This window comes from Cavenderia fasciculata (assembly GCF_000203815.1).
Source record: "Cavenderia fasciculata unplaced genomic scaffold Scf_Dfasci-F-a-25c12.r2-5, whole genome shotgun sequence".
Classification (NCBI taxonomy): domain Eukaryota; phylum Evosea; class Eumycetozoa; order Acytosteliales; family Cavenderiaceae; genus Cavenderia; species Cavenderia fasciculata.
Window position 1 is genome coordinate 645,809 of NW_004457729.1, and position 21,345 is coordinate 667,153.

Genomic DNA, 21,345 nt, shown 5'->3' on the forward strand with positions numbered 1-21,345 from the left:
TTATTTATATAATTGATCAAAATATTGATCCAACAATTCTGGAGTAGTCCATAACTTTTTAATATTTTCATCTCTTACCACACCCAATAATCCTGAGAATATTGTAAATAATTTGCTTTACTAGGACCTCCTCTCTCTAGTTTTTGAAAATACTCCATCCGCTCCAATTACCAATCTACCATGTAAATTTTACACATAACATATTATTATTATTATTGTTTAAGCCTTTTTGTTGATGTTGTTGTTGAATATCAATCATTGATTTATCAAATACAATTTGAATATTATATTTCTCTAAATATTTTAATAGAATGTTGTATAATTGATATCTAAGGATTCCAATATTAACATGACCAAAGTTTTCTTTAACGCGCTTTTCAAGGTTAGTTTTTGCTAATAAATGATCTTGATTATTTTCATGAATATAGTATTCTAATGGACAACCTATTGATTGTATTTCTTGAAATAGACTATGATCCAATTCATCATTATTTCCATTTTCAAACTAACAAATAATTAAAAAAAAAATCAAAAATCAACCCCTCTCCCAATGTATGTATGTATTATTATGTATGTGTATTACAAATTATTACTAATTTAATAATAAATTATTATTAATTGATTAATTTATTTTTAATTTGATTCAATTATATTAAAATCTTTTAAAGTAGATAATAAAAGATCTATTTTTTGTTTTGTTTTTTCCAATTCGATATATGTTTGTACATCACCTTGCATTTGTTTGAGAGCAGGTTCTGAACAATCATTTAACAAGATTTGATTTGAAATTTGAGGGTTGAAACGAAGATAGAGTACATTGTCACGATCAGCCAACATTTCTTTGTTTCTTTTGTGTGCTCTATGAGAGTCACTTACACGACTAAGTGTCTTTACAATGGAAACAAATGATTTGGCTGTACGTGCATACTCTTCAATCACATTATCAATCTTTTGAAAGAAATTTTTAATCTTTTCTCCTGGCTTTAATTTCTTTACCGTCTGTTCCTGTTCTTGTTCTACAATTGCCGATTCATCAATTTCTAATTGATTCAACATTTGATCCAATTGTTGATTTTCAGATGTTGATGATTCAGTTGATGAAGTAGATGAAGTCATTGTTGATGATGAATCTGCACCATCCTTTTTAATATTATTTGTTTTTTTCTTTTTAATGTATCCAGTACCAAAAGAAATAATTAAATAAAGAGTATCATTATCTTGTTCAAACATTTGATTAGCTTCTTTGTATAATAATTCGGTTGGATTATTATGACTGAGTCCACCATCGAAAAACTCGTAGCCGTTTGAACGTGGTAGTTGAAAGAGCATTGGAATGGCCGATGTGGCACGAAGAGCATCCACCACATTGATATCAAACTTGCCTTTTGGTGCAATCTTTCTCTTGGGGTTACAATAATTACTAAGAATAAAAGGTTCATAGTTTGATGATGACTCGTCTTCTTTGATACTAGTCGTCACAAATGCCATTGTCTCTTGATTGTGAAATTGCAGTATACTTGTACCAGCCTTGAAATATTTTCCCAATTGTTTTGTATATTCCGTTGTATTACATACTGATTGATCTTTAATTAAATTTTGACATGAAAACTAAAAAAAAAGATATAAAAAAAGAAATAAGTAAAAGTAAAAGTAAAGTAAAGAGGAAAGAGTCTTTTATCTTTTTATATTTATTCTTACTTTCATAATTTCTTTACCCATACCAACATATAAATCTTCCAATTGTTGATTTGTTAGTCTTTCCAATTTACCAAAGGCTATGATTCCTCCTGTACTAGTACCACAAATCATTGATGCTTTGGTTGTAATATCAATACCCAATACCTTTTCTAAATATCTCATAAAATAGATTGTTATCAATCCTCTTATTCCTCCACCATCCAATGATAGTAATATTTTTAGTTTTGTTTTCTTCTTTTTTTGTTGATTATCCATCTCTCTCTCTCTCTGTTATCTCTATCTACAGATATATCTCTGTTTGAAAATGAAATGATCACAAAAAAAAAAAAAAGATGAGGATGATGCCCTTTGCAGGGGACTTGACTTGTCTTTGGATCTTTTTTTTTAGATATTTGTTTTTTTGTGGTTTTAGAGTCGAATTATATTTATATATTATATATTTATTTTTAATTTAATTTATTTATATATTTAATTTTGAATATAAATAACTGTAAGAGTTAAATAATTGACATAATCAATAGTAGTGGTAGCAAATTGTGGAACGATTTTACTTGGGAGAGAGTTGGTAAGGGTGACTTGATTGTTGACGTCGATGGTGATTGGTGAATGACTGAGTGCGAGGTAATAGGTCTTTCCAAGGACAAGGTCGTTGGCATTTGGAACGGTGACGGTCAATTGAGAGTATGTGTCGAGACTAATGAGACCTTGGATTTGAACGGAAACGGTGCTAGTGATGAGTGACAATTGATCGATGTAAATATCGGCAGATGAAGAGTCTACGAGGTAGAGACCACCATTAATGGTAAATGGAGCGGCTAAATAGGCTTTGGATTCACCAGAAAGATAAACTGAAGAGGTGGTTGTGGAAACATTGAAAAGGAGACGACCTCCATCAACAATGGAAACGGTACCATCTAAATTACTGTCGGCAACGTTAAGGGTAGCTTCTTCAACGGTAATGTTTTCAACGGTAACTTGTGAACCAGCGATAATGACAGTTGAAACTGGTAAAAGAGAAATGGTGGAATTTTGAGCAAAACTAACTTGAGAATTGTTAAGAGTCAAGACAGAGTCGGGATTGACGACAACAGTAGTATTGACCAATGAATTAATACCAGTAGAACCCAATTGATTGTTTTCACCAGTATAACTAATGAGAACCAAAGTTTCAGCAGATGATGAAGTGTATGGTACGATGGTTTCGATGGAAGTGTTGTTGAGGTTGAAAATGGCAGTTGTACCATCGGCGTTATTGACAGTATTTAAATAAAAGAGGGTAAAGTTTGATTGAGATTGAACGGTAACAACAGAGTCACCAAGGAATTGAACTGAACCAAGAGAGTTGATTTGATTGATGGTGATGACATCGGCTTGACCAAAAGTGACGGTACTACCTTGATTATTCCAGATGAAACCGACATTGACAACGATGGGTGAACCATCTTCTGGGAAGGTTTGGTATTGGTTGGTGGCGAGGAGACCTTGACTGTCGACATAGATGTTTTGAGCAATCAAGTCATAGGTGACAAAGAGACCACTGTTGGGGGTGACTTGGACGAGGCTGGTGACTTCGAGGTCATAGAAATAGGCTTGAGTGTAGATATCGGCATTTTCAATCTTGGTTTCACCGAGTACACTAAAAGTACCACCAATGTAGTTTTTACCATACAAGTAGACGGTGGTTTGATTGGCGACTTGGAAGGTACCTTCAAAGGAGGATCCGAGTTGAGAGTCAAAACTACCCAAAATGTCTTGAGTGTAGAGAGAACCAGCTTCAAAGACACCAGTACTGATCAAAGCATTACAGTCTGAATCGAGAGCGAGAGTGGCTTGGTTGGCAAGGGTCAAATTGTCGGCACCAAAACCTCCACCGTCGGAAACGGTAAAAGTGACATTACCACCAATCAAAGTGGAACCACTGATATCACTATCGGCAAACAAGGTGAAATAGACAGAGGTGGCTGGACTACCAATAATGATCAAACCGCCAAGTTGCAAATTAACAAAACTATCAATCTTTTGAGAGTACTTGTTTTTAGACTTGGAGTAATCGATCGATGCAATGTATTGATAGTTGTTATTGTTTGGTGATACTCCTCCAATCCATACTGATCCATCATTAAAATCACATCCTTGGAAACAATCTGATGCTGTATTGAAATGGATTACTTTTTGTCCGTATGTTATAGTTAGGATGATTGAAATTAAAATTAAAATTTGTTTATACATTTTTTTTTGTGCGTGAAAAAGTAAATATATTTGTATCTATATATATATTTATCTCTATTATTATTATTATTTAATGAATTATACTAAAAAACTGATTTATCTCTACATATATATATACAAAACTTGACAAGAATGATTAAAATTAACAGAAATTTGTTTGTTTGACGTGAAAAAAACGACAAACGAATGGAATAAAAAAAAAATATCTAGGCACTCTATGGATTGAAAAGTTTTTACAAATATCTAGCGCAAAACGTTGATGGGTTTTAAGAGGACGTCATGGAATGGTCGAAGGGTTCGATGGATGCAGCTCGGCGCTCTATTAGTTTTTTAACACTAAAACAACTGGATACCTTTTAATCGACAGGCGTTGAAAGAAATCTAAAGATTGTTCCAAGTCGGAGGATTTTTTTTTTCAGCTGATGATGATATTTCATTCCATTCAATCTTCACTATTCCATTGGCAAAGATGAATAAGACCTTGTGAGGGTTATCTTCACTGGTATTTCAGTTTTTCCTTGAATTTAAAGGTAAAAAAATAGAATAATGACCCTGGTTAGGGTCTCTAGGATAAATTATCCTTTGATATTTATAATTTTATCCAGTGTTGTTTCATTGTTTTGATCTAGTCTCAGCTTAAAAAAAAAAGAGGAAGTTTGGCATTTATATTCATAGTTGGTATCCTTTTGGGGAAACTTTTTGATCAAGAATGAGCTTGAAATTGATTGTAGACAACAGGAATAACATCAATCTCTGATAGAACATAAAAATATTTTGTTCTGTTTGGGTTTTACACAGATAAGAAATAAAAATTATCAATATGATTGAACTCACAAAACCACAAAAAGAACTTGATGATAGGGTTTTGCCTATGAGAAATTGGTGAAGCTTTGGAGATATTGGTAGCCACAGGCGCAGAGATTCAGGAATGCAAAAAAAAAAAGCCCTCAGCGCTCCGCCTCATGAAAAGGGTCAGGTACATTGATGATGGGGTTTTGCCTATGAGGATTTGAACAAAATCGATGAAACTTGGATATACTGGTAGCCATGGACGTAGAGATTCAGGGAAATGCCCGTCACCTCATGCAAAAAAACATCAAAAAGGACTATACAAGGATTGAACTTGTGACCAAAGGATTTGCAGTCCTCTACTCTACCACTGAGCTAATAGTCCATTTTGAACTGTGTCAAAAATTCTAAAATTGCATATTTCAGCAAAATTTTCCACAACTACCGATGAATCAGTAATACATACGATTACAGAACGAATACAAACTATCATCCTTCGATTCTCCTCCAACTACAACCATCCTACTGTCTACAAGATCGCACTACCTAGTCATTTAGAGAGGTACAAGACTCTGCGTACACTACATCTATAATCGATCACCTCAACCTCATTCTTTTCATCCTCCTCAACACCTTCATCATCTTTTTCTCTCTCTTCATCTATCAATAAGAATATTAATAATATAATAATTTACTAAATAATAATAATAACATAGAATAATTATATAACACAATATTACAGCCTATAGTGCTGAGGAAAAAAAAAAAAAAAAAAAAAAAAGCGATATCTTAACCAATTTATCTTTAGAACAAGCAACAATCCAAAACAATCCAACATGCTTGACACTATACAATAAGATACATGATCAATGTCCATAAAACATGTATCATAGACATGGACAAACCCCCAGAACAAATTAACTTTAATTCTTCTTGAGATAATCTTTATTTCTTGCTGGTCAATTAAAAAGTATAATTAATAAAACTTTGTAACTTCTGAGACTACTCTTCCCGATAGGAGAGAACAGGAAAAGAATTACTTTAAAAAAAAAATTTCCACAACTAGGTAGCCAGACTGCAACAAGTAACGGGAAGTTAGTTGAGGACCTACTGGGCCGTCGCGATAGAAAGCCATCTGACATCTCAAATACAATATGCAACACGTTAAGACGAGTGTCCACAATGGGGAGTAAATCGGCGCGAGAGTTGAGAGCGGCAGTCGGTCTTGGATGCACCCAAGGCTTAAGGTTTCAACGCAAGTATGGTACTAAAATTAGAAGTAGATGGGTGCCATATTTGCGTCAACACCTTCATCTTCTTCTACTCTCTCTTCATCTATCAATAATAATATTAATAATAATTTACTAGATAATAATAACATTGAATAATTATATAACACAATATTACAGCCAATAGTGCTGAGAAAAAAAAAAAAAAAAAAAAAAATAGCGATATCTTTAACCAATTTATTTTTAGAACAAGCAACAATCCAAAACAATCCAACATGCTTGACACTATACAATAAGATACATGATCAATGTCCATAAAACATGTATCATAGACATGGACAAACCCCCAGAACAAATTAACTTTAATTCTTCTTGAATTCAATTAAAATGTATAATTAATAAAACTTTGTAACTTCTGAGTACTATTCTAGGAGAGAACAGGAAAAGAATTACTTTAAAAAAAAAAAAAAAATTTGATTGGGCCCCAGAAGAAAGTTTCTAACCCATTCTTTTTTCTCTTTATTAAGAGAGAACAGGAAAAAAATTTGGTATTTTTGGCACAGCTCAATTTTAGTATTTTTGACACAGCTCGAAATGGACTATTAGCTCTGTGGTAGAGTAGAGGACTGCAAATCCTTTGGTCACAAGTTCTCCAATTCAACTCCAATCATCATTAATTTTAAAAAAGAGAAAAAAGAATGGGTTAGAAACTTTGTCAAATAAAATCATATATAAATATATATTCTAATTTAATATATAATTTTATTTTACACTTTTTATTTATTTATTATTATTATTATTATTATTATTTCTACAAAGATTTTTAAATAATAATAAATTCATGATCCCAACTCAGAGATACGAAACTTCAGCTTTTTTTTCCTTGTTTTTTTTTAAAAAATGTAATTTATTTTTATCTTTAATATTTATGATTATTGTTTAGCACCCCAACACAAACAACCACCCTTGTTTGGAGAATATTTAGTAGTAATATCGATAGGAGTAGACAATACCAAGAGTTGATGGAATCTAAGTAAAATACCTGTAGTTGGGATATTCACAATAACTGGTTTTAATCCAGCCGTTTCCTTTTCCCTCTCTGCTCCACCACCACCGCCACCCAAAGTAAGACCACCATCGAAAAGTGGCATAGCATTTGACATGAATTGGGTTTGTTGTTGTTGAATTTGCATTTGTGGCATGGCTCTTCTTGGTTTGGCGGTTTGTTCGTTTTTAGAGTCTTCTTTGATTGGTTGACCTTGTGGATAATAACCAACCTCTTTAATATTACCTTTACATTGACCATATTTAAATGTCTTTGGTAGATAAAGAGACACACAAAGATTACTGATTGGAATATCAATCTGTGGAAAACAAACTTGTACATTTCCACCAGTACCATGTAATTCCAAATCACGACGATGTTTATAAACCAATTCAACTGTAAATGCTTTTTGTACTCCTTTTTCACTACCTCTTGATTTATTCAATGGAATCATAATTGTACCATTTTCATCCAATGCTGGTTTTACTGCATTTGTTCCAACAACTAAAAAAATAAATAGAAATAAATAAATAGATTAGTATTTTTCTTTTTTTCTTTGTTTCTTTTTTTTTTTTTTGACTTACTAGTTGACCAAATTTCAAATTCATGATCTATAGAAATTCTAATATATTGTTGTTGAGTATTTCTAATTTTAAAGATTAATTTCTTTAATAGAGAACCTTCAGAGGAAAGGGTAGCAATGAAATGAGCACTTTCACAAAAAGCAACCAATACTTGAAGATCTGAATGTTTGGTAATCGTCATACATAGTCGATAGTGTGGATCCAAGAACTTGTATGCGAGTAGGATTGGACCAGAAGTCATATCGGTAAGAGCACCTGGGATTTCAGACTTGTCAATCAGAGTGAGTGATTCACGAGTAGTTTGTTCAACCTCTACATTGGCAGTAGATTCAACTACAAGGAACCCCTTTTCACGACTAATTTCACTACCTCTACAACGTACACTTGGTAGAGTGATTTGACCACTAGTTCTATCCATTGGGATTTCAGATACCACTGTTAAAATGTAATCACTTTCAACTGGACTATTTAATAGAATCTTTAAAAGATTCTCGGTCGATGTAGAGGATGGACCAATAGGAGTACAATCCCATTTCTTTATATTATTTCCATCGACCGATTGTACTCGTAGAATGTTACCAACTACCACTTCAAAACTTGATAAACTACCAGATACCATTGAATATTTGATACTATTGGTTACAATGACGACACCTTCACCAACTGAACAAAGTGTATATTGTTGTACTGTTGCTTTTGTTGCTTCAATGATTGGTTTTTGGGATGCAACGGGTTGAGCAGATGAAGAAGAAAGAAGAGGTGGAGGAGATACATTACTACCGCTACTACTTTCATCAATTTTTGATTCTAAATCGGTCCATTGAATTTTAACATAATTGGTTGGAGGGAAATTTGAAATTGCTTTTGTTACACGACTACCACTATCATTGAATATCTCTTCTTCTTGGTTGGATGATGGATCAATTTTAATTTGGACTTCTTTTGGTACATTGATGGTTAGGTTGTTTGTAGTAGATTTTGGAGTAGAGAAACCAAAACCATTCTTTTTAGGTGTCAAATAATTAGAGAATACATCCAAATTAACTTGATAACGTCCTGGACGTTCTGGGAAGAATTGGAGTGCACTATTCTCTACACCGACACTTGACATTTGATCCAATTTACTTGGTTGATCTTTAATGTGTTCAGTATACATTATACTACTACTCTTTAATGCCATCGATGATGGGAGTAAAGGTACAGTTTGATTATGTTGAAATACAAATATATCAAATTGACATTGTAACTCTATACATGAAAACTCTGCAAATCCAACATAACTTGCCGAGTTTATAGAATACAATGATTCTGCCAATTTTGCCTTCTCTTTAATTAAATCATTCCATTCTTTAATTGATAATTTCACTTGTAATTTTTCCTCTATAAAAAGTAAATAAGAATAAGTATGATGATAATAGAATAGAATAGAATAGATAGATATACATATATCTTTATAATCTCTTTCTTTTTTTACATACTTGACTTTTGATCAACAGCATTTAAAAAGATATCATTTGGTTTGGTTGCTACAGAAGTTGTTATAGTTTGTTGTCTATTTAAAGCTTCACCCCATGTATTCTCTGAATAGTATGATTCTTCTTCTCCATATCCATTTGGTGCTTTACATTTAAATAATGATCTCATCTTATTATTATTACTATTAATGTTATTTACTTTTTTCATTCAATAAATTATCTCTCTACTGAAATAATATGAAATGAACCAAAAGGGTGGGGGTTGGCCTGATGGTTACTCTAAAAAAGAAATTGGTATTTATTAATAAATGAGAATCTTGAGAATTCATCGAATTTTTTTACTGTCTCTTCAATGATTGAACAAAAAGAGCAGCAGCAAGTTATAAAGATCAACAAAATCTTTGTTATAGTAGTTGTAGTGATGATATTTATTGAAAGAAAGATACGAGTTACACTACATGATCTCGATCATGTACACTTAAAAATATATTACTTTATTTATTTGATTTTTTAAAAATCATGTCATATGATTGAGGTTCAAAAGATCTTTTGAAAAGTATATAGATTATACTATAAACTATATATACTTATATACTTATACTTTCAAGAAGAGAAGAATGACATCAGTTAGAAGATTTGAATGTGATGATTTATTTAGATTTAATAATATAAATTTAGATTATTTAACAGAGACTGTAAGAGAGAGAGAGAGACAGACAACTATGATTCTACAGATACTGACACCAATACTGATTACTCTTATTATTATCTTTTAGTATTATTTACCATTTTACTTTCAATATATATCACATTGGCCATCAATGTTATCAATAGCTGAAGATGTAAATGGTAGACCAATGGGATATAGTATGTACAATACAAAACAACTAGAGTTTCAAAGTATTCATTGATCTCTCTACTAACTCTTACTTTACTTTTACTTTCTCAGTGTTAGGAAAAGCAGAAGGTAAAGGAGAGAATTGGCATGGACATGTTACAGCAGTGACAGTTGCACCAGAATATAGAAGAATAGGTCTAGCCGATAAATTGATGAAGGTATTGGAAGAGGTATCGGAATCAATCTACGATGGTTACTTTGTCGATTTGTTTGTTAGAAAATCAAATACCCTTGCAATCAATATGTACAAAAAGTTTGGTTATACAGTCTATAGGACTGTCATTGGTTATTATTCAGGTCAAGAAGATGCTCTAGACATGAGAAAGGCACTAAAAAGAGATGTTGAAAAGAAATCAATCATACCTTTACCTCATCCTGTTTATCCTTCTGATGTTGATCTATAGATGTAGAAAGTAAATAAATAGATAGATAGGAAATAAAAGAAAGTAAATTAAAAGTATTTAATTTAGGTTTGTTTACCACAAGGACAAATTTTCTTTAAAAGATAGGATTCTTTTTTGTACTCATTATTTTGAGAGAGACGTCTTTGAGTATATCCCATTTCTTTTCTTTTTTTTCATTGTTATTCAATACATTGTTAGAGATAGATTAGATTAGAGATAAAGGAGATAAAGGAGAGAGATGGGAGACGCATCAAACTTACTTAGACAATCATATCAATTGGTTCAACAAGCAACATTGAACGATCGAAATGGCAATTATCAAGAAGCTCTAAGACTTTATCTAACAGGTTTAGAAGGTTTTGTTTCTGCTTTAAAAAGTATAAAGATATTTAGAGTCCTGTAGTACAGTCATATATTATATTATATACTAACATAGTTGTTTGCTTTTAGTTGAAAAGAATGAAAAGATTAGAGGACCTTTGAAACTTAAAATGAATGAATATATGGATAGATGTGAACAACTTAAAATGTTGATTGCAAATAAGAAAGGTGGTACTATTGGTGAATCTTGTAATAATGGGTGTATATCAACTGCTGCTGGTGGCGGTGGTGGAGGATTATCTTTACCAAGTGTACCAATCAATTCACCATTTCCACCAATCAATAATAATGATGCAAGTTTAATATTACCAAGTGTACCAACATCTTTACCAGGTGATAAAATATCTCCTATTAAACCCTCTGCTCCTTTTATGTATGAAATCAATATAAATCATATATATTTTAATACAAGTTGAATTAATATTAATATCTATCTTTTTATTTTTTATAAAGAGAAACACCATATTTTCCAAATGCACCTCAATTACCTATACCTCCTACTACTTCTTCACCAACGATGGTAAAACAACCAAATAATAATAAGATTCACATGGAATCAATAACAATTCAATATGGACAAACAAATTGTTCATATGATACATTATTTGGTAGATATTTAGTTGGTGGAACAAGATTTATTATTCAAGATCCATATATTAGAGCACGTCATCAATGTGATAATTTTGTCAGACTATGTGAATTAATTCTAAAGAGAAATCAAAATCATCAAGGAAAACCAATTCAAATTAAATTAATTACTTCATTGGAATCTTCTCAACATGAACAAGAAGTTATTTCAAATTTTAAATCTGTAAGAGAGAGAAAGAGACAAAACAAAAAATTTGATAGATATAATTATAATTACTTATATTTTTGTTCTATATCTTAGTTAAAGGAAAGTTTGATAAATCATAATATATTTTTTGAATATAATTTTTCAAATACAATTCATGATAGATCGATTGATATTGTGAATAATGGAATTACAATTAAATTGGGTAGAGGTTTGGATATCTATCAAAAACCTCTAACAAAGTTTTGTATAGGTAATCATGATTTGGATTTTAAAAGTTGTTTGGAAACTACTATAGATATTTTTAAATCTCAATAAATGATGGACAAAAGAGAGAGAGAGAGAGAGAGTAGAGGTTTTTGTATATTTTATATTATATTTATTTATTTACAATTTTTTTTTTTTTTTTAAAGTTGTTTGGCAAGATTAAATAAATCACGATGACCAATAATATTAAATGAAGGGATTGGTGTTGGAGGATTATCTAATTGATTTAAATAATTTTTCAACATTCCTTTTGCAACTACATTGACATGAATCGTTGGTAAAATATGAACTAAAATCTTTTCAACCATACGATCAGATTGACCACGATCCAACATTCCTGGACGATAGACAGATAGGTGATTGAATTGATCCTTTTTCATTGCTTCTTCAATTTGTCCTTTTACTCTCATATACAAAAACCAACTATTTGCATTGGCACCACCAGATGTAAGTAAATGCATTGAATCTACATTTTCTTGTTTTGCCAATTTACTAAATTCTGATGAATATCCTAATTCTATATGTTCAAAGTTTTCCTAAAAAGAAAAAGAAGAGTAAAAAAAGTATTAATATATATATATTATTCTTTTATGTTTTTATGTTTGTACATACAGCAGAACCAGCTTGTTTTCTAGTTGTACCAAGACAACAAAAAGCAACATTATTACCTTTGAATGAATCTTGATGATCACTCATTCTTTCAAAATCAATGACCACCTGATCGAGTTTATCACTTTCAACAGATTCATCTTTTCTTCTAACCAATGATGTAATATGTGATATCTTTGATGATTTGATTAATTCTTTAATCAATTCTTTACCAGTTGCTCCTGTTCCTCCTACAATAAATGTAAATAAGTATGAATGAATTGATTCGAATAGATGATAGATAGATAGATAGATAGATAGATTACCTATAACAATTGCTCTTGACATGTTTTAATTTATTTATATATATATTTGTAGAATAGAGATAAAACGAAAATGAATGAATGAAATAAATAAATGTTACTATAATAAATGTTTTTTTTGGAGTGAGACAATTTATATTTTAAAAACCCTACACCCACCCCCGACGACTGTATAGATGACGTAAACTATTCGTTCCTCTCTTTGAATGACTTTGAGATTTTTTTTTAATATATACTATTTATTTTATTTTATTTTACTCTTTTACTCTTTTACATTGAAAGATCATAGATTGTATGACCAATTTGATTTGTTGTAGTATTTGAAGAGATGGTAAAATTATCGTTGACAACTGAAAGGATGATAGTGTATTTATGAATACTACCACAGAAACCTTCACAGAGACCTACACTGATCAAAAAACTACCAGGGTTGAATGGTTCCATCTCGGATGGTTGAGATTGGAATGGAAAAGAGACATAATAGTCACCTGGTGCAGTGTCGACCAAGAGATTGTAGAAACCAAAGCCCAAATTGTTAGTGTCGTAGAGGTTGGCTACGATTTGACCGGTACCAATCTCACTGGTGATGGTATAGTTGATGTTGGCGTAAAAGGTGGTTCCGACTGGTCCACTAGATGGAACGATATCAAAGTTTGTAATGTTTCCAGCGGCGGTCATTTTAACTGGACAGACATCAATAACTTCACACATGAAAATGGGATCAGGATCTGCATCTAGTACCAAATTGCTAAACTCTTCCAGTCCAAAATATACACATGTCAACATACATGCAATATTTTCATAATGATTTGATAATCTTGAACATAAATCATTACATGATGCCATTACTCCTGAATCTAAAATTAGATTAGAAAAAAGAAATTTGAAAAAAAAAAGGAAATAATTAATATTTCCAAAATTGGTATTTGTATTTCCATGTGTATTATTATTATTATTATTATTATACATACTCATAAGGATACCAATAAGATCATCAATTGTATCAGTCATAATACTAACACAATCGTTACAAGTGGTAAATGGAGCACCTTCAGATTTTACATCTACTGTATCAGCTCCAAATCTTGCTACTACTTGTCTATCATTGTTGTTGGCCAAAACATTATTACCAGCATTGAATAATAAAATGGCAAATATAATTGATAATAAAATGGTTTTTGAAATATTCATTTCTCTATCTATCTCTTTTTTTTAAATTGAAATAATAATAACAACTGCCAAGCTTGGAACTACTCCTTTTTATGAATGGTTTCTCCATTGAAAGAAAAAAAAAGAAAAATAGAGATAAAGAGGTGGGAAGGATAGCGTTTTGACCCCAAAAACCATTGATTATCTCCTTTTTCTATCTTTGCCAAGTACCGCCGAGCCCGTCAAATGTACCTTCAATCGTACAAACAAATATCTTGTGGTCGGAACTCAAGTTCTTGAAAAGATTTTTTTTTTAAGTGAATGTAAAAAAAAAAGTAATAATAATGATCGCTCACCTGTTCTATCGCACTTTATAGTGCTCTCTACTCTTATATCTGTACATCTTATCACTTAAAATTTTAAAGGTGTATTATCATTTCCGTATATTAAAAAATTAATTAATGAAAATAAGTAGACTGTGTACGAATGATCGTTATTGATTGGTACTGCAGATCAATAAAAGGTAATTCATGTGGAACCCAAACCAGGTGAAGAAAATCGTCATGATGAGATAGATTTGTTTTTTTTTTTTTTTTTTTTTTAGTATTTTTTTTTTCTCTCCTCGTTCACACCGTTGGTGCTGTGCTGCAGGTGCATTCGATGGATATTGGGAAGAGTTTTTTCCCTACCTTTTTTATAGTCTTTTATCACTTGTGATATATTACATTATTTTTTGTATAATTATACATTTAGTTTAGTAACTATCAACAGATATATATAGAAATGGCCGGTGACGCTTCTGCTCAATCCCCACCACTCAGCATGGGTCTCTTTTTCAAGTACGGAGTTGCTGGTGCTTTGGGTTGCTCCATCACTCATAGTGCTGTAGTACCACTCGATGTCGTCAAGACTCGTCTCCAAACCAACCCAGGTGCCTACACTGGTATGTTCAACGCCTTCTCCACCATCGCCTCCAAGGAAGGTCCAATGATGTTGCTCCAAGGTCTTGGTCCAACTGCCGTTGGTTATGCCCTCCAAGGTTTCCTCAAGTTTGGTTTCTACGAACTCTTCAAGAAGAAGTACGCTGAAGCCGTCGGTCCAGAAAATGCCATTCAATTCAGAATCCCAATTTGGTTGGCTGCTTCTGCTACTGCTGAAGTATGTATATAGAAAGAAGGAAGCATACAGTATATCTATATTTCATCATCAGATGAGATCACTCACTCTTGTTTGAGCGAAAAAAAAAACAAGAGGATGATCTGACAAAGAAAAAAAAAAAAATCGAGAACACAACAAGCACTGTGACAAACTCTGATTTTTCAACAAGATATATGATGGATGGATGGATGGATGGTTTAATTTATGGATGATGATGATGATGATGAAATATATATGCATATAGATATATACAACAAAGGATTAATATTAATTTACTTTACTATTTCTATTTTTTATAGACTATTGCAGATCTTGCACTTTGCCCAAATGAAGCTGTTAGAATTCGTTTGGTAGCTGAACCATCATTTGCCAAGACTCCAGTCGAAGCTCTTGGAAAGATTGTCAAGAGTGAAGGTGTCATGGGTCTCTACAAGGGTCTCCCACCTATTCTTTTGAAGCAAGTTCCATACACCATGGCCAAGTTTGCCGTCTTTGAATTCACTGCCGAATCTGTCTACACTTATTTGGCCAAGAACGGAACTCCAAAGGAATCCATGACTGACAGCCAAAAGTTGACCGTCTCTCTTGGTTCTGGTATCGTATCTGGTGTTGTTGCCGCTATCGTCTCTCAACCAGCCGATACCGTCCTCTCCCTAATCAACAAAGAAAAGACCGACGGTGGTGTCACCAAGGCTATTGGTAACATCATGAGACGTCTCGGTGTCTCTGGTTTGTTCCTCGGAGTCGGTACAAGATGCTTTATGGTCGGTACTCTTACCGCCGGACAATTTTTCATTTACGATGGCTTAAAACAAATCTTAGGAATTACTCCAGCTAAAAAGTAAGCCAGATGGTCTACCATAGCAGTGATTAACATCTCTCTTCAATAAATAACCTTAATATTGTTGTTATAACTATTATTTATTACTATTATCTGTAGATAAAGTAGTAGAGATAAATGGTAATGAATACTTTTGAAAATTTTCCCCCCAAAAAAAAAATTTTTTTTTCACACAACAACCATTTTGCGTCGAGGAATTACTCCAGCTAAAAAGTAAGCCAGATAGTCTACCATAGCAGTGATTAACATCTCTCTTCAATAAATAACCTTAATATTGTTGAAGAGACATACCATCAACTTGTACCTACAAACCCAACTATTGCTTCCTTATGAGGGAATGATCAAACACAATGACCATTATATATACCATTATTTTTATTAATATTTTATTTATTACTTTTGAAAGATGGATACTACTACTAATAAAATAGTGAAAATGAAAGTTGGAATCAATGAAATGGAAATAATATGTGAATGAGATGGAGTAGAAGTTGATGAATCAGAAGAGTCTAAAGAAGAAGAATCGGATGAAGATAGATCATTTGGAATGACGGAATAACCAAGATATTGACAAGTTTGTTGGAGACTATCAAAGGCAGTGTTTCCACCACACCCAGGATCAACTCTACCAACATCATATCCCCATAAACAGGTAGATTTAGATTCACAATATTCCTTTGAACAATATTTCATTTGACATGATGAAATGGTATCGGCAGTACCAAAATAACATTGGTTATCGGCAAGACACTTGTACAATGCTTTTTGACGTGATCCACATAAAAGTATTTGATGTTTGGTAGTTGGGTATCTTGGATAGCATTCACCAGTATTGGTAGTACCCTCTTTACAAACACATTGTTCATAATTATCGAGTGAATTGAAGCATTGAGTAGACGAGCAGTTGATATTTGAAGGAGTTAATGTTTTTGTCAAGTTGGAGAGGACACAAACACTATTACTACAAACGAGTCCCTTTGAAACATCACAAGAGTAGCTAAGATGATAACATGGTTGGTTCAGGGCGACAGAGTAACGTGGTATACAGGTTTTAAAGTTACATGTCGATTGTTCGAGACAAGAGTTATCGGTAACACAACTTTCTCCATCTTTGATACGTGAAATACATGTTCCATTGACACAATAATCAGAGTATTGACATTGATAATCAGATGTACAAGTTGGATTTGGATTACCACATTTTCCATGCATACATGCTAAATTTCCTGTACATTGATAATCTTCAGTACAATTATCCTAGAAAAAAGAAAGAAAGAGAGAGGTTTAATATATTAAACACACATGAGGTATTCTGTTGTATGTATCAATACATACTTGAAATTGTCCATAATCAGCTTCAACACAAATTCCACCTAAACATTCAAGCCAACCTTGACATTCATTGGTAGTTGAACATGATCCACCAGATGTAATAGCAGGTTGACATAAACTACTAGAATTACAAAATGATCCATTTATACATGTTACCACTGTACCAGGGATTAGTTTACTTTTTAAAAAATTGAATTAGTAAATGATTTGAATGATTCATCTAATCTATCTAATAATATTAATAATAATATTCGCGTGACCTACGTACCAACTCTGTCCCACTTCGATACATTTTTGATTTGAAGAGGTACACTGTGTCAATTGTGAATAAACACAAGTAGTAGAGGTTGATAAAAATATAATAGTTAGACAGATATATAATAATATTCTATGATTCATTCTGTATGTCTTTAAAAATAATCACATGATGAGGGAGGGTCCTCGACAAGGGCTTTATTCAATAAACAAAAAAAAGACACCACACAAGTAGATTTTTTGATTATGGTCAGAATCGACATACACCGAGTGGTTCTTTTCAATTTTCAATGAATAAATCTTTACTCTATTCATTTATTTATTATTTTATTATTTAATTTACTTTTTAAAGAAACAAGGATGATAAAATGAAGATTGTAATGAATATTGATGGAATAGAGAGAGAGGAGGATGAACTTTGAATAGAATAGCCAAGATGTTTGCATACACCTTGGTAATAATCAATGGCCGCGTTGGCACAGTTGGTGCCAATATAATTTCTATTGTATTTCCATTTGCACTCTCTATAATAGCCACAAAATTGACGACCACAGTGCTTTAATTGACAGGAATTTGGGGTGTTGTCCGAATTGAATAGGCATTCATGATCGGTAAGACATTTGTACAGTGATTTGGTTTGACTACCACATGATAGGATTTGAGCCTTGGTAAATTCATATCTTGGCAAACAATGACCAGTATCTCCTCTTTCTGAACATACGCAATCTTCTTCCTGATTATCGCAATGAGATGCGGAACAGTTGAAAGAGGGGGAAGTAGGAGTGAAGGTAAGGTTACGGTAGACGCAAGCACCATCTAAACTAGAACATCTAAGTCCTTGAGAGACATCGCACTCTTCTTGGTCAGTGCAATTTCTATTCAAACCAAGCGAGTATTTAGGGATACACTTGGAATCGAAACCACAGATAGAATGGGGCATACAAATGTCATGTTTTTGGTTGCAGGTAGTTCCATCCTCTAATCTTGGTCTACAAATATCCTCGTCATTTTTATAGCTACAATAACTAAAATAATCACAATCATCATTTACATTACAATTGGGTTTGAGACATTTTCCATTAAAACAAGTTCCTCTATAACATTGTTCAGATGTCTTGCATGATTCCTTTAAATTGAAATATTAATATAAATATAGATAGTTATTTTTTTGTTAATAGTTTTTCTAAATACATACACCCAATGCAGCATAATGTTCTTCAATACAAGTTCCATTGACACAAGAAAGCCAATCTAAACATTGACGATCTTGATATTTATCACAAGATTCACTATTCATAATTAATCAAAATTGATACATGTTAATAAAATACCTACAAAACTGTTTACTTAATTTCTCTATCTCTCTCTCTCTATTTCTTTAGAAAATACAAACCCTTCCTTTTTTTGAGCTTCACAAATCTTTAATTTATTACAAAATGAACCATCCACGCATTTAAAAGAAGATTCTCCATAAACTGAATTGCTATAAATATTGAAATGTAAAATAAATTAAAAGACCAAACTAAAAATAATCATGTCTTTATATACATACCAAGTTTCTCCATTTCTGGAGCATATTCTTTGACTAGTACTTTCACAACCTTCGCCATCAACAGAATGATAGATTAGGAAAAAACTAATGACAAAAACTATAATAAATAAATTATTTTTAAACAATAGCATTTTTTTTTGAAATAATTAAATGGATAAAACAATGAACAATTGATATAAAACTTTTGTACATCAATCAATTAAACAATCAATAAATATATATATATATATTTATCGTTCAATCAACCATGATTTGATTGACTCAATATAGTAGATGATATTACCTAATCCAATCAATCCATTGAATTAGTCCAAATAGAATCAGAGATGGTATTATTAGTTCAAACACCCATATTTATTTGTCTATTTATATATATCTCATCAAACAATGATAATATCATTGATTGTGTCATCGCATAAATTTAGATCAATCAAATAAAGTCGAACCTGATTTGGTTGGTGTGACTGACTGACTACACACTCACACTCACACCATTCGTATTATCATTGTCGTTTTTTTTTTGACGCTAAAATAAATAATCCATTGACTGACAACCACACCTACATTGTTTTACTGATTATTTTGATTGTGATGGAACATGTAGTAGTAGTAGTGGTAGTAGGAGGGAAGAAAATACTTCTAAATCGAGTCATATGGGTTTGCTTGTGTTTTCAAATAAATAATCATCGATCGCACGTACTACATATGATCATCTTTGTTTATTTAATTATTTAATTAATCAATGTTTTTTTTTTTAAATAAACAAGATCGATATAACGATGGTAATAATAAATACCATTGAAATCAATGAATTAGAAGAGAGAGAAGATGAGATTGAGTAACCAAGGTATTGACAAGTTCCTTGGTGCGATGAAACAGATTGTCCACCACAATTCTTTCCTTGCGAGTCGGTATCGTATTCCCAAGAGCACTGACGTTTGCAATCACAGAACAGGGCACCACATTTTTGAAGTTGACAGGATTTTGGTACATCTTGATTGTAATAGTATAGGCAAGATTTGTCTGTTAGACAATCATAGAAATTTTTCTTTGAGCTGCCGCATGAGAGGATTTGGGACTTGGTGAGTGGACTTGTAGCGAAACAAAAACCTGTGTATTCATCCACACCGGTGGAACAAATACATGTCTCTTGACCATTATAGCAATCAGTATTACTATTACTACAATTTCTCGACGAGGGAGTAAGAGTCTTGGTCAAATTGGTATAGGCGCATGCACCATTGTCACATTCGAGTCCCTGTGAAATATCACACAAAAGGTCATCATTGCACAAGGCACCGTGTTCCAAACTGAATTTGGCGATACACTTGATGTTACAGAGAGAGTGGGCAGGACATGATTCGTCATCGGTACAAAGGTCTCCATTGTTTAGTCTTGGTATACAAACTTTAGACGTGCTACTACAGTAATTTGAAAATGAACAATCTGATGGTGATTGACATGTAGTTAAACTAGCTTTGCATATTCCATTTGAACAAACCAAATCATTAGTACATTGGTAATCAAAAGTACAGGCTTCCTAAATAAATAAAAAAATAGAAAAGAAATTATTTTTAATATTATTATTATTTCCATCATTTTTAAATAAATTCATTTATTACTTACACCAACATCAGCATAATCTGATTCTTTACAAACTCCATCTGTACAATCGAGCCAAGATTGGCATTCTTTATTGCTATCACAAAGTGAACTTTTTAAAACAAATAATTAAAGAAAAATAAAATGGGTTAATATATATATATATATTCTACCAACTATACTGTGTCTTTCTTTCTTTCTTTCTTTCTTTCCGTTTGTATGTATACATATTTTGCGGGTTTTGAGGGTTGGCAGGTACTATTAATACAAAATGTATTATCAACACATTGAAAATAGATTCCACTGACAGTTGCGCTACAATTGGTAAAATATTTTTAACAAAAGGATTTTGTTGGTATGTGATTAAATTTTTGGTATCATATGAACGTAACGTTACATACCAATTTTGTCCTTCTTGCACACAGACATCTTTAGTACTACAGCTTTGAGCAGTGACCGATTGATCAACTAGTAGAAAACTACCAATCACAACAACAACTAGAACAAATAAATTTCATTTTTTAAATCTATAATAATAAAAATAAGTGTAGAAATAGAAATGAATGAAAAAACTAACAACAACAAACAAAGAGAAACCAAGAGTTTTCGACAATGAAGGAGCATCTCTTTTTTTTAAAATCAGAAACCATTTCTAGACGTGGTCCATGGGCTTGGTTGAATTAAAAAAATATCCATGCAGACGTGGTCAACAACAATGGATTTTCACGGGAATTTTTTAAGATCTTTGGAGAT

At 32.1% G+C, this 21,345-nt stretch overlaps 11 protein-coding genes and 2 non-coding genes across 13 annotated transcripts; 4 read left to right on the forward strand and 9 right to left on the reverse strand.

Moving 5' to 3' along the window:
* Nucleotides 1-175: 175 nt before the first annotated feature.
* DFA_00575 (patatin family protein) lies at nt 176-1,860 on the reverse strand (the record flags this gene model as incomplete). Its single annotated transcript, XM_004358507.1, has 4 exons — nt 176-505; nt 727-1,493; nt 1,518-1,608; nt 1,699-1,860. 4 exons carry the CDS (start codon nt 1,858-1,860, stop codon nt 176-178), a joined length of 1,350 nt encoding a protein of 449 aa, XP_004358564.1.
* Nucleotides 1,861-2,166: 306 nt separating this feature from the next.
* Nucleotides 2,167-3,927, reverse strand: DFA_00576 (uncharacterized protein; the record flags this gene model as incomplete). Its single annotated transcript, XM_004358508.1, has 1 exon — nt 2,167-3,927. The coding sequence occupies one exon, from the start codon at nt 3,925-3,927 to the stop codon at nt 2,167-2,169; it is 1,761 nt and encodes a 586-aa protein (XP_004358565.1).
* A 70-nt stretch (nt 3,928-3,997) lies between these two features.
* On the reverse strand, nt 3,998-5,858 carry DFA_00577 (uncharacterized protein; the record flags this gene model as incomplete). The annotated part of the gene is made up of 5 exons (XM_004358509.1): nt 3,998-4,010; nt 4,908-5,007; nt 5,204-5,258; nt 5,297-5,376; nt 5,828-5,858. 5 exons carry the CDS (start codon nt 5,856-5,858, stop codon nt 3,998-4,000), a joined length of 279 nt encoding a protein of 92 aa, XP_004358566.1.
* Nucleotides 5,030-5,101, reverse strand: DFA_00578. Its single transcript has one exon. It is a non-coding gene; the product is annotated as a tRNA-Cys (tRNA).
* Nucleotides 5,859-5,989: 131 nt separating the features above from the next.
* DFA_00579 (uncharacterized protein) lies at nt 5,990-9,257 on the reverse strand (the record flags this gene model as incomplete). The annotated part of the gene is made up of 4 exons (XM_004358510.1): nt 5,990-6,051; nt 6,904-7,494; nt 7,575-8,954; nt 9,053-9,257. 4 exons carry the CDS (start codon nt 9,255-9,257, stop codon nt 5,990-5,992), a joined length of 2,238 nt encoding a protein of 745 aa, XP_004358567.1.
* Nucleotides 6,542-6,611, forward strand: DFA_00580. The gene has a single exon. It is a non-coding gene; the product is annotated as a tRNA-Cys (tRNA).
* A 409-nt stretch (nt 9,258-9,666) lies between the features above and the next one.
* On the forward strand, nt 9,667-10,351 carry nat5 (N-acetyltransferase; the record flags this gene model as incomplete). The annotated part of the gene is made up of 3 exons (XM_004358511.1): nt 9,667-9,744; nt 9,826-9,916; nt 9,999-10,351. 3 exons carry the CDS (start codon nt 9,667-9,669, stop codon nt 10,349-10,351), a joined length of 522 nt encoding a protein of 173 aa, XP_004358568.1.
* Nucleotides 10,352-10,413: 62 nt separating this feature from the next.
* Nucleotides 10,414-10,509, reverse strand: DFA_00582 (uncharacterized protein; the record flags this gene model as incomplete). Its single annotated transcript, XM_004358512.1, has 1 exon — nt 10,414-10,509. One exon carries the CDS (start codon nt 10,507-10,509, stop codon nt 10,414-10,416), a length of 96 nt encoding a protein of 31 aa, XP_004358569.1.
* Nucleotides 10,510-10,589: 80 nt separating this feature from the next.
* Nucleotides 10,590-11,843, forward strand: DFA_00583 (microtubule interacting and transport domain-containing protein; the record flags this gene model as incomplete). The annotated part of the gene is made up of 4 exons (XM_004358513.1): nt 10,590-10,728; nt 10,802-11,105; nt 11,186-11,543; nt 11,622-11,843. The coding sequence occupies 4 exons, from the start codon at nt 10,590-10,592 to the stop codon at nt 11,841-11,843; spliced, it is 1,023 nt and encodes a 340-aa protein (XP_004358570.1).
* An 89-nt stretch (nt 11,844-11,932) lies between these two features.
* On the reverse strand, nt 11,933-12,728 carry DFA_00584 (putative transcription coactivator; the record flags this gene model as incomplete). The annotated part of the gene is made up of 2 exons (XM_004358514.1): nt 11,933-12,328; nt 12,405-12,728. The coding sequence occupies 2 exons, from the start codon at nt 12,726-12,728 to the stop codon at nt 11,933-11,935; spliced, it is 720 nt and encodes a 239-aa protein (XP_004358571.1).
* A 245-nt stretch (nt 12,729-12,973) lies between these two features.
* On the reverse strand, nt 12,974-13,894 carry ctnB (countin2; the record flags this gene model as incomplete). The annotated part of the gene is made up of 2 exons (XM_004358515.1): nt 12,974-13,560; nt 13,675-13,894. 2 exons carry the CDS (start codon nt 13,892-13,894, stop codon nt 12,974-12,976), a joined length of 807 nt encoding a protein of 268 aa, XP_004358572.1.
* Nucleotides 13,895-14,635: 741 nt separating this feature from the next.
* On the forward strand, nt 14,636-15,855 carry mcfN (mitochondrial substrate carrier family protein; the record flags this gene model as incomplete). Its single annotated transcript, XM_004358516.1, has 2 exons — nt 14,636-15,010; nt 15,310-15,855. 2 exons carry the CDS (start codon nt 14,636-14,638, stop codon nt 15,853-15,855), a joined length of 921 nt encoding a protein of 306 aa, XP_004358573.1.
* A 389-nt stretch (nt 15,856-16,244) lies between these two features.
* On the reverse strand, nt 16,245-21,021 carry DFA_00587 (uncharacterized protein; the record flags this gene model as incomplete). Its single annotated transcript, XM_004358517.1, has 14 exons — nt 16,245-17,108; nt 17,187-17,304; nt 17,452-17,591; nt 17,661-17,745; nt 17,782-17,994; nt 18,065-18,564; nt 18,634-18,727; nt 18,832-18,921; nt 18,991-19,087; nt 19,471-19,516; nt 19,787-20,530; nt 20,617-20,704; nt 20,820-20,850; nt 20,994-21,021. The coding sequence occupies 14 exons, from the start codon at nt 21,019-21,021 to the stop codon at nt 16,245-16,247; spliced, it is 3,138 nt and encodes a 1,045-aa protein (XP_004358574.1).
* Between the last annotated feature and the right edge of the window lie 324 nt (nt 21,022-21,345).